General features: G+C 39.9%; 1 protein-coding gene across 1 annotated transcript in view; it reads right to left on the reverse strand.

Moving 5' to 3' along the window:
- The window catches only part of gnav1 (guanine nucleotide binding protein (G protein) alpha v1), a 27,615-nt gene that overhangs the window by 6,654 nt on the left and 8,194 nt on the right, over nucleotides 1–12,767 (reverse strand). Inside the window, exons 4-7 of the mRNA XM_032524920.1 lie at nucleotides 12,219–12,379; nucleotides 9,795–9,923; nucleotides 934–1,063; nucleotides 687–758 (exon numbers count right to left, since the gene is read on the reverse strand). Of these exons, the coding sequence (XP_032380811.1) occupies nucleotides 687–758; nucleotides 934–1,063; nucleotides 9,795–9,923; nucleotides 12,219–12,379 (492 nt within the window). The remainder of the gene's footprint in view (nucleotides 1–686; nucleotides 759–933; nucleotides 1,064–9,794; nucleotides 9,924–12,218; nucleotides 12,380–12,767) is intronic.

Below are 12,767 nucleotides of genomic sequence, written 5' to 3' on the forward strand. Positions count from 1 at the left end.
GTGTGTGTGTGTGTGTATGTATGTGTGTTTGTGGAAACAGCATTAATAAAACACATTGGTGTTATTCTTGTCTCATGGTGTCATAGAGAACAAATGGGGAGCAACAAAAGAGTTTGCTTGTTTGTCCTCCACTCATCCATGTTTTGCGTCCTCTAACTGTCAAACTGAACTAGGGTTCCCACCCTCTTCAGCTGGACCCTTTTTTGTTTTGTGACATTTAAATATAGCTGTAGCTAGCCAGTCCACATCTCAGGATGAGTGGTGGATAATTTAACCACAGCAGAAGTTTCAACTTAGAATCTACTAATCTCTCTTTTCCAGAATTGATTGGAAGATGAAATAGACGGATTCCAAAAGTATTTAACATTGTTTTTTTATGCCAAATTATTTTGTGACCACGCAAAACAGTGGTTTTCAACATGAGAGTTAGGTTTGAGGGGCCAACACAGTAAATTAGTTAGGGAGAAACTTAGCAAAGCTAACACGTAGACAGATCGATGAATAAATCATCTGTTATAGCATTACTTATTGTGATATAGGAAACCTCATTTCTGCAAATTACCAGGAAGCTTTGTTCCTTGTTTTTTTTGTCTTTAGTCTTAAAAAGTATTTTAGATTACATTTGTTTTACTGCATCGTTCCTCCTGAGGTGAAGGAAGTGAGGAGGAGACTGATGAATTTCTCACCATGGATGTGCTGCGGAAGAAAATGTTGTTGCAGATGCAGGAGAAGAGTTTCAGGCTCTCCTGAAGACGATTCTGCAGAGAGAAGACAATAACATCATCAGATAGCTACAGAGGAGCAGACACTAAGTCCTTTTTAAAACTTGGTCTATGAGGACAGAATGTAATCTGATTGGCTGAGATCTAACAAGTGGTGTTTTGTCTGTAGAGTATTAACATTTGTGAGGGAGTGACTGAGTAAAACGCGTACCACGGAAGGGTCTTCCACCAGGGTCATGTCGTAACCACTGAGCGACACCACGAACAGCACTGCCCTGACATCCTCGAAACAACCAATCCACTTCCTCCGCTCAGTTCTCTGGCCTCCGACGTCGTACATCCTGTGCACAGGGAGATGGAGAGAACAACGTTTGACAAAAGACGAACTGTGGACAAGTGAGAAATTGAGCTAACGAGGGGGGAAGTCAAAGTGCAGAGAAAAGGAGATCAAAAATTAACGAAATAGAAAACACGCAGGTTAACCCGTTCTGGCTCGTCACAAAAAAAACTGTAATTAATAACAATAATGCTTGCTGCATCCTATTTAGGTGTGTCACATTTAGGTCCTTGTATTGTGCACGATGGCTCACTGGTATGACTTACTGGACACATATATAATGTCATTAATTACACCTGTGCTATTTCTGCTATGATGAGTCCAAATGTCAGTTTTAAAACTAGGCTTATTATTGGAATCCCTGCCAATAGGGACATGACAAAAGACATACAGGCAGCAGAGAAGAAAATCAAATCCAAGTAACAACAAAAGCTGTGCATGTGCAAAGGGATAAAAGATATCCACACTGTGATTCTGGGCCCAGGTGCTATTGATTTATCAGGGTGACACACTTAAATCAAGGACCCTCAAGAAAGTGGACGCACGCACGCACGCAGTAGTGACTCTGACACCAAAGAGAAGGCATTTTGCCCATATGCTCTCAATATGACAATTTCTGACCTCCCTTTGCTACTCAGATAACAAAACAGCAGAGAGATTTTCTTTTCCGTCTTTTTTTGGAGGCAAGAACATTACATTATTAAACATGGATTTGTACGTAAAATTATAAAAGACATCATCCCTGTGCGTTTTTTTTTTCTTCTAAAGGGGAGAAAGTCTGATGATTTATTTATTTATCATTCATCAAACAGTGAAGGTCACACTGTATTCAAATTATGTGCGTGTGTGTGTGTGTGCAAATTTGTGATATAAAATCTCATTGTGACTGACATGTCCTTTATCAAGATTCAGTTTCCCATAAAAAAGTGTAAGGCTGTGTTTTGTGTTCATGACCTTCCATACTGATGGTACAGCCAACTGTCTGAGGGGTAACTCTAATCAAACAGATTGTATTGGTTTTGGATAAGGTCAGAAATTCCTAAAATATGTCTTTTACTTTACTTACTTTACACACACACACACACACACACACACACACACACACACACACACACACAAAAGAGAAGCGTGTACCCTGCTCCTTCCTTTTTCAATTTTCACCAAGACAATCACAACATTTTCCCCAAGACAATCACAACACAGCAACACAAAGAGCGTAAAGGTCAGTGCTCTCCCAAAGTGCGAGAGAGAAACACAACAGGAATAAGAGCAGAAGAGCAGAAAATCAAAGAGACACAGATCTGTTCATCCCACTTCACCCATTTTTAAAGCCAGATGTTCCATCTCCCACCTTCCATTTGAGCATCCTTCGGGCTAATGCAGCTCTTTATTGAGAGGGGAAATGAACGTGTGGAAACACAGAGGCACAAAGGTGAGATAAGATTTCCGTTGGAAATTTACCATGGAAATTGAAGGCACAGAAAGGACATGTCAGTGAAGCCAATGCTACATTAGACAAACCTACCCACAAGCATGTGTGCATCGTCACCCTATATAATGAAACACACACACTCTCCACACACACACACACACACACACACACACACACACACACACTAACACACACAATCCTCTCATGTCATATCATATTACGTCAACTTCTGCTTCCAACAACCTGCCTTCAAAGGAGCCAGAAAGGACAGCCATTTTGCAACTGAAAACTGAGCAACTAGGCAAAAACATTAATAAATCAGACAAGGTCATTTATTTCAGACTCTAATGACTTGGATTGAGGACTTCAGACTCCACAAAACTCAAGACTGTAGTTGTAATCAAAACTGCCAACTATACTAGCAGAACGTACTGATTTGGCCAACGTGTAATATGCAGTATGCAAACAAAAGTAAAATCTGCTGTGGAATTAATGGTTGGTCACAACCATTAATTACTTCCAATTTCCAAAACCAAAAAAAACAGCTAAGCCTGGCCTAGCATACTGCAAAATAAATCAATACAACGGTTTCAAACTGCATGCTACCGATGTCAGAATTAAGCAGTAGGCAGTTTTGAGAGTCTACAGCAATGCTGTAGACTTATGCTGCACTTATCCAATTTATACGTTCATTACAACCCCATATTATACCAGAAACGTAAAGAAAAATAACATCACTCAGTGAATCCCACATTTTAAGGAATCACGTATAATCAAGGCACCCTGGAAGAGGCAAAACCACATAGTGTTACCCTTTGTCCAGACTTTACCATTAGAGTCGGAAACATCATGTCCCAAAACCAAAAGCAAAGCCTCCAAACAGTTTTGTTGAGAAGGCAATGTTGAACGGCTAGATCGACAGCAAACATGTTCCAAACTTTGACCTCATCTGTGTAAAGGAACACTTTTCTTTTTTCTTAACATCACACCTTGTCTTCAGCTGACATCATCCTTTCTCACACCTGCCCTTCTTGCCCCATAATGTTGACCCTCATCTGCAGTGTTGTAATTGTAATTATAATTATCAGAGCAGTTGATGTTAATGGTGCATGAAAAGACCCAGATCGTTATTACACTGAGGGGTCAAAGGTCAAACAGGGTGTCTATATGCAAACTCGGCTGTGTCTGGGTGTAAATTTGTGAGACTGTACACACTCAACCACCCACCCCTGGAAATGATGGCTTGATGTCATTCAAGTCACTGTTGAAGTGTTTGAATAACAACATAATGAGACCACCATTAGTCATTCTCTGTCGGAAAAATAAAAACTGCAAATAAAACGCATGTTCTCAGGTGTTACGACACCTGTTACCCACCAAAAATTATTATTTTATTTCAGTTTTGATCATATGAATTCTATAGAAAAGGAACCAATACACAAAACTCTCACACCCTGAATCATCTGTAAATTAGTCAGACCAAGTCATTCATTGATTATACAGCTTGTCTACTTCACCGTCACACGCAGTGAACATACACATAATGCATAAAGCACAGATGAAAAGAAGTAGAGATAAAGAAAGGTAAAAAAGAGAGCAGGATAGAGGAAGAGTCGTGTTAGAGGTTCCAAAAAAATTTAGCGCACAACTTGTAACCTGTGTTACATCTAAGCTATCCTATGATAGTTAGACATTTTGCAAAATACACGTATAGGATGACAACTAATATCCCATTATACAGTACATGTTGTATTGTGTGAGATTATTATACTTGCCTGTAGACGGTATTTAATGGGAATTATGCAAATCATGAACATTGGTCACATTTGTTATTCATAAATGTATTCCACAGAAGGAATTTAAGTTTGATGTTTTACAGTAAGAAAGCCTTGTACATTGTTAATGTTTCAATATTTATTTCTGTGGTTACTTCTACATGGCAGCTTCCTCACTGACGAAGCAAATAAGACACACTACTGATCTAACACCATATAAGACCAAGTTGATTTTTATGCTTTCAGATATATTGAAGAATTTCAAACTATTACTTAGGCCACTAGTAACGAATACTAAAGAGTTTGAAAATATTATGATATATTCAACTAATATTGTTTTTTTAACACATAAGATAAACCTTTTTTTAAAAGGCATTCAGAACAATAACACACATTTTTTTAAATCCATTCATTTTTTTCCAGTTCAAAAATAATAGTTAACATGAACAACCCTCTCCCAAATCCCAAAACAACATGCTAAAAATTAAAATTTGTTGACCTGATGCACATTGACAAAAAGATTTGAAAAAAAAAAGAAGATCCCAGTTAAAATCCACCTAGGGATATACTGGGATACATGCAACGCATGATGGACCCCTCAAAGCCTAAGGTTTGCATTTTAAGCATACTTTAATTTGTGACTTGAAATTGGAGATTCAGCCCAGCAAACACATCCTACAGCAATACTGGTAGAGCGAGAATAGTTTCAAACAGTAAAGTTAGACATAAAACAATTATTAAAGATTGTAAAAGGAATGCAGGGTGCAGATGTTGACTCAGAAACCTTAAGTGTAAACCAACAAGAGGTAGATAGCCATTGAATGGAGTGTGGCAGTTTCACACTTTGTTTGTTAGCTACGTGCAGCCTTAGTATTTACAAAATGAGACCAAGCTGGAGCAGAAATCTCCATTTCCATTACAGCTCTGAATTCTTTATTCATTATTTATATGCTGTATTCCTAAACCTCTGCTGAATGAATTCCGAAAACCCAGTGTCTCTATGTATAATTAAGGAAATAATTTATTAGTTCGTAAAACTACATACATGTCTATGTCTGAATAGAAACCTCATGCTCGCTCTTTCTAACAAACAGAAACCATATACCTCTCCAAATCCCCTTAATATCTTCTTTGTTGCCAAGTTTAAAATAATTATGTTGACTTATGCTAAGCTCTTCATCAACCCCAAAGGGCTTGAACTCTCTCTCGCGCACGCACGCACGCACGCGCGCGCGCGCGCACACACACACACACACACACACACACACACACACACACACACACACACACACACACACACACACACACACACACACACACACACACACACACACACACACACACACACACACAAGTCAATTAACTTAACCCAATTATTTATCTCCTTAACAATTCAGGAAGATAAGAGAAGAGGATGTGTGAGGGCAGGGAGGCTGTGCTCCATCCCGCAGCACCACCTGGGACTCTGCTCTCCCCTTTCAGCTCAGACATCGTCACCATCACAATGTTTCACAAGAAAACAAACCCAAACAAATGAAAAAAAAAAAGCAAAAACAACAAGCTTGTAAGTTAGTCAACGGTGATGCAAACAGTAAGACTGCGAGGAAATAGCAAAGTTTACCTGCACAGGATAACGGGTACCGTTATCATCAAAGCACTTGGTTGTCAAATCCATTTAAATGTGTTTATGCCATTAAATGCAAAAAAAACCCCCTCAAAAGTCAGCAGCATCTAGAGACGTACAAGAACCATTTAGATGTGACAAAAATGTCCCAGACTGAAGTCTTCTGCTGACAAACTGACTCGCTCCACAAGGTTTATATGCTAAACAGAGCTCTTATGAAAAGCTAAGGTAATGTGTTTTATTATTGAAATGCCATATATGATTTAATCTGAAGCTCTGAAGAAGGGCAAGTTGCTATTGTTGTCCAATGAAAGAGGAGTGGCTCCTTAGGTAGTCATTACTAAGAAAGAAGAAAAAAGTAATCTAATTTCTTTAATTGATACACACACACACACACACACACACACACACACACACACACAATGAAATGTGTCTAGTGGTGAATATTTTCTTGTTAACCCTCCATGGCTCATTACTCTTCCAATAAAACCAAACTGTGGAAAATCACCTACAGTCCTTAATGCAGCCGCAATGCCCCAACGCTCTTTATACCAGCCTCTTGATTTCCACTTCTACAGACCACAAATGTCCGGTGTCAATTTGTCCAGTACAGTCCAGGTTTAAGACTAAATATCTACAGAACTAACAGCAATCCTAACAGCCTCAGCTGTAATTAGTGTTCAGTGCTAATTAGCAAATGTTAGCATGCTAACACGTTAAACTAAGATGTAAACATTATACCTATCAATCATTGTGAGAATGCTAGCTGCTGAATTTAGCATTTTAGCTCACTGTGAGTACTGTCCAGCTCCAAGAAATACTTTAAATTCTGTCACGGATGTAATTAACAGGATTAGTTCACTATGTAAAACTACAGATACTTCTTTTAAGTTCATTTTTTGGTGTACCCAATTTCCCGAAATCTATTTGTAATTCAGTTAGTAATTTTACAGCTTTCAATATCTTTATGAAAGCTTTTTAATTTCAATTAACTGACACCAGAACATATTTTAAAATACATCTCATATTTCCAAACACATATGTCAAACTCTGCCACTAACAAGGGATGTGTAAAATAAAACAAAAATTAAAATGTTTTTTATTCTAATATCCACTGACCGGCAGGTAATGGAAACCAAGTACTAAAGTTGGCAGTGAATGCTGGGACAGACCCTGTCTTGTTTATCATTGCCTGATTTAGATGTAATTTTGTTAACTTTAGGCTGTAATTTCATGTACATTTTGCACAGTATGTCCTTCAACTTGGAACAATATAAAAACTTCTTCAGCTCTTCATTTTTTGAATTAATCTTTTTATCTGCAAAAAAGAAAAGCAATTGCTTACAGACATTTGGCAACAAACATTTTGTGTTTTTGCTTCCCCCACCCCCCACATACTGCCTACGCAAATAATAGTTATACAGGATAAAGGATGTCTGTGGATGCACATTCCAAAAAAAACCACCAAAGCATCCCATCTCTTATGGAATTTGTGAATTGACCCTCTACTGGAATATTTCAACTTCAGAAATAGCATTAGGTGGTTCATCCAAGTTGAGGCTTTGGGTGAATGTTCCCATTTCCACACAAGACGAGTTACAAAAGCAAACATCTTTTAGTCTACTTGTCATTTGTATAGCTTCACCTGGAAAACCAAAAATAGCCATTTCAGCATTAGGCTGGATATCTCTGTCAAATGCTAGTTTGGCAACAACTAGTGCCGGACGTGATGATGATGTACAGGTGTCGGCTTCCTATTGGCACCAATCAGCATTTGGGACCTGTATCCAATAAACAATTTTTCGTAGGTTTTCCGCCCAGTAATAATAATACATAAGGGGCAGGGCTAGTCCCCCTATTCGCCCTAGGCCTTTGAAGGAGCACCTTACAAACCCTGGGGTGCTTGTTGCCCCATGAAAACAAGGATATCAGACTGTTGACGGATCTGAGACATAAGTCCTTTCCTAAGAGGACAACCCTGCAGCGTAGCTCTTGACAGAGAACAGAGCTTGGAACATAGTTTATTAGTCATTTCCAAAGCTTTAGGTGAGGCATATAACAAGCAAATCCATGATACAAGTTTTGCTCCAAATCAAATTTTTTCCAATACTGCAAACAAATATAGCCACTCAACTCGGTCAAACGTCTTCTCCACATCCAAGGAAATCCCCACCTCGGGAGTCTCAGAGGATGCCGAGGAGTGAATGATGGCCAAGGGGCCTGCATGTATTGGTAAAAGAATGACAACCTTTAATAGAGCCAGTTTGATCCATAGAAAATATGTCTGTCATAACAGTGTCTAATCAAGTGGCGAGAAGTTTGGCCAAAATTTTTACATTGACATTCACGCATATTTGAGTCATCCTCTGGGAATTCAGATCTATATTTAATTTGGATTCAATAATTCAGATCTGTATAAATTAGAATAAAATACTTTAAATGTATGCAATGGAAAAAGGAGGACAGGGCACTCCGGGCGAGTTGAGTAGGTACCATTAATGGAAAAACTCCGTAAATCTGACTTATTCTCGTTTAAAAATCTATGGATATTAATCCACAGATACAGTATCTTTTTAATAGAGTTAAATCCAATCTCCAGTTGGGTTTTTCTGTGCGGTTAGACGAGAAACATAAGTTAAGTGATACTGGAGAATGGTCTGATTCCACAATAGCTGAATATTCAGTTTTCTTAACCGAGGGCAGCAGAGTTTTGTCCACGAAAAAAGAGTGGTGTAGCCTACTTGCAAAAGAATTGAGAATTTTTTACTGTGAGGAAAAAAGAAAACGCCAAAGATCTATGCAGCCTGCTCCGTTCATAAATGTAGACAGAGCGCGAGCCATTTTGGATGGAGATACTGATTTGAAGCTTGAACGATTTAATGTTGGATCCATAACACAGTTAAAGTCACCCCCAAAAATCAAATGATGGGAATTCATGCAGGTCTTGGAGGTCATTCCTCTGCAGGCTTTGGGCCTAGTGCACAGTGCGCTCAGTCAAGTTCTGGAGGATTTGCAAACACATGCGCTCCCATGGCATCTTTCAGCAGCCTGGATACAAACATAGTGGGGTCTTGGCCGTCTTCGCTACCTTCAGGTAAAGGTAAGCTAACATTAGATTGTGCGCTCGCTTGTCTCTGCTGCTTACTCATTTTGGCCCTTCAAAAGACCAGGAACTGCTACACTAAAATAAATAAAATCTTGGTGGAAAGTCATCAGTTATTTGAGTAATTAAGAGAGTTAATCGGGAGCCCACCTGCTCTGCGGCTCACCCCTACATCGCCAAATTGGAAGTCCCTTTCTCAGCTCTTCCATTCTTTACAAACAATAACAACCATTGTTTAAAAAATTACAAAAAATAAGCCTAGTACAACATCAGCAGATTTTTCTTTGACGCTGGTCTGCATCAGTCAGGCTGCTCATTAATCAAGTTCATTAATATCATTAATATCGCCCTGTCATGACCATCAGCCGCTTCAGGAAATGAGTTTAGCCATTGGAGGATGATAAAGAAGTTAGTATTATGTGACAACGGCTCATTGATCAGAGATGAATTTGGTCATCTGACATCGGCCTCACAGGCTCAGATACCTGCCCTCTGCTTCTTCACTGATAAGACCAAGTCACTGATGCTTTTGAATGTGTGTGTACGCGGTCAGTAGAGTGAGTGTAAAGCCAAATGATAGGTGTGCTATTGACGTATCGAATGAAACCACCCATCTCACATCTCAGGCCTATCACATGGTTGTAGACAGATAAGAGTGTCACAGCTAAATAAGTGAAGTGAGTTGGTACGACAGCCATCTCTGGAGAAGTCAAGTGCAGACCTGCAGCTCTGACTGAGTAGATGGTTATAATCACCCTCAGTCTGCAGTGTTTAACTTAATAAAGAGTGAAAGGCATTTACCTGAAAATGAGATGGTTGACTTTGAACTGGGTCTCTATCACACCGGTCGTCCTCAGTCGTACTCGCAGAACGTCTGTCTCTGTGGGAACGTAATCTGGAGACGTGATGCGGGTCAGGTTCTCAAAAAAACTACCAAACGAGGATGAGGAGGCAAATAAAGAAAAGTGAAAAAAAAGAGAAATCAGGTAGGGGAAAAGAGAGAGGGGGAAATGTTATAACCTGCAGACAAACCTGAGATCAAAAGAGAATAAAATGTGGTATCAGTTGCGGGCGTGTAGACTCATACAGTATGTGTGCGTGTGTGTGTGTGTGTGTGTGTGTGTGTGTGTGTGTGTGTCGGGGCCACCAGCTGCCAGGTGGCGGGTATAGTGTGCGGTGATAAGAAGCCCCAGGGGCTGCAGCGGCTCATCATGATTAAAATTCACATGATTTACCATAATAACACACTGAGGCTAAGCTTTCAAACACAGCTTAGCTATTAACACAGCTAGTGTAATCAACTGTATCATGTGTGTGCACTCCATGAGGTGCGAACACACACACACACACACACACAGTGACGTCTCCACCTACACCTGAACTGACTGTGACATTCTCAACTAGTCATCCTGAATCAGTTTCTTGGACAGCAACACACATCCTGCTGCTCAAAGTAAAAAACACACTGCCTACCGGTTGCGGCACAGTGTAAGTGTTTTGTACTTCTGTCTTTGTGAGGACCATTCTGCGTTTTAGGGACAGGGGAAGTTTTTTTTTTTTTAGATATTTCCCTCAGGCGTTGGTGGAGACCAAAAACAGAGCTAAAACGCAAGTGTATATATGACAGGTGGCCAGAGAGACGACTCCAAATGAATGATCATCTACATAGCTGCTGGAGGTATCAAGAAGCACTGTTTGATATGTGAATCTAGTGCTCAAAATTGTTTTAGTCATCTCCAAGAAATCTAGTTTTAGGTTAGAGTTAGGTTGTTTTATGGTAAGTCACATTTATTGAGCTCCACTGTTATAGTTAGGTAAATGTGTTAATTGTGATAATATGTTAGTATGCATGCAGTATATCCAAATGGGAGGTCTCACATTTTATATAAGAGACCCATTCTGTTTGATTTCTTTTGTTTTAGCTTAAATAAAAAATCGCTCACCACGTTGTGCTAGCTTGCTAGTCCGGTTAGCCTAACTTTTATGATACAACCATGGCAACAGTTAACTAAATAATTTCTGTTTTCATTTTAGCTAACTGGAGCTCTTTATAATGACGGATGTGATTGTGAAACACTGTTCTGCTATTTACCAGGTACGGTTTCCTACTTTTATGATTTTATACTGGAATTTTTTTAATATCATGTGTTGTACTGAAGACCAGCCTGCAGTAGCCTGTTTCATGCTAACTGGAGCTCTTTATAGTGACGGATGTGATTGTGAAACACTGTTCTGCTATTTACCAGAATCAACGTCTGTGATAGCCAACAAAGAGCGACAGTAAATACAACACAGCACAAGAAGGAGAGTACACAAGCGCTACATAAACAAGGTGAACCTGAAAATGTGTGTAATAATCTCTCATTGCACAGGAAATCTGGGTACTTACAACTACACAAGTAAGTGAAGACAAATTTACCATTATTTTACAAACTTAGATAAATGTTTAAACAATGTAAGGGTTTGTACAATACAGTCTTATTATTATGGCCTTCCTACAAGAAAAGTTGTACAAGACTGAAATTTCCTTTAAGCTAGGCCAAGGGTTTGGAAAAAAACATTATGTCAATACGGGTCCTCACAAGTACATAACTATTAACCTGTGTGTGTGTGTGTGTGTGTGTGTGTGTGTGTGTGTGTGTGTGTGTGTGTGTGTGTCTGAGGAAAGCACGGAGGGTGATGGTGATGTGCGGTGGCTCTCAGTGGGAACAAGGGAGCCTGTCGGTGTAGATAACCCCAGAACCGAGGCCTCTCGCTGGGGTAGATGAGAACAGACGGCCTCCTGGTGGGTTCCAGCCCTGTCTTACTTGTGCATCACACACGCCATCCCCTGCCTCTACACTCTTATTTTCATCTTTATCCTCACTTCTTTTCTACATTGTCTCTCCACGCATTTGTATTTTTCTTAAATATTCACCTTCTTTAACATTCTCTGTAATCATATTATTTATCCGTCTATGTGAGCATTTCTTTGTGTCACATTGCTTTGCACGCACAAAAAAACTGTATGTATTTTAAACATGTTATATAGATGTGTATAATAGCCTTGGAGGTACATGGAATTGCACTTTTCTTGGGGTTGTCTCCCTTCTTCTTGTCTTTGCATTCCAGAGACTGATTTTTAGTGACAGCAAGCACACGGCTGAGCATCGGCCGCTAAGTTTAGTTAATTGGTCCCCTGCATCTCCTCATCACAGCATGACTGTGTGCTGGCAGAGTACTCACTACAGCGCTGAGTCATTGAGCTCGTACTCGTATCCCCGGGCTGCCGCCGCCCTCACCCCCTGGTCGGCCAACAGACAGGACAGGGCGTGGCTAAGGAAAGGAAACAGCACCTGTTCTTCGTCAAAACACCGCCCGCACGACAGGACAGTATGGGCGTGGACCTGCAAGAAGAGACGGAGACAGATACATGGATGGATGGACTGCTGGACAGGGTGGAGTGGAGGCCAAATGGAAAAAAGGATGTAAGTCTCAATGACAAAAAAGTTTAGTCTGTCTCTGCTCTCTAGAATTCTTAATCAATACAGACGCACAAATTAACGGATATGCACACAAACAAGTGATAACACACACATGCCCTGGCAACATTTAATAGGGGAAATACTTTGGTCATCGTCCCCTGGCAAGACGTGCTGAGTGGGAGGATAGATTATGAGCTCTGATCACTTTGACAGTTAAGTTCAAATCAAATTGAACATTGCAATCAAACCACCCACCAAGTCAAACTTTCTGCTCACTCTCATGCAAACGTGTGTGTGTGTGTGTGTGTGT

The sequence above is a fragment of the Etheostoma spectabile genome, chromosome 2 (genome assembly GCF_008692095.1).
Source record: "Etheostoma spectabile isolate EspeVRDwgs_2016 chromosome 2, UIUC_Espe_1.0, whole genome shotgun sequence".
NCBI classification, from domain to species: domain Eukaryota; kingdom Metazoa; phylum Chordata; class Actinopteri; order Perciformes; family Percidae; genus Etheostoma; species Etheostoma spectabile.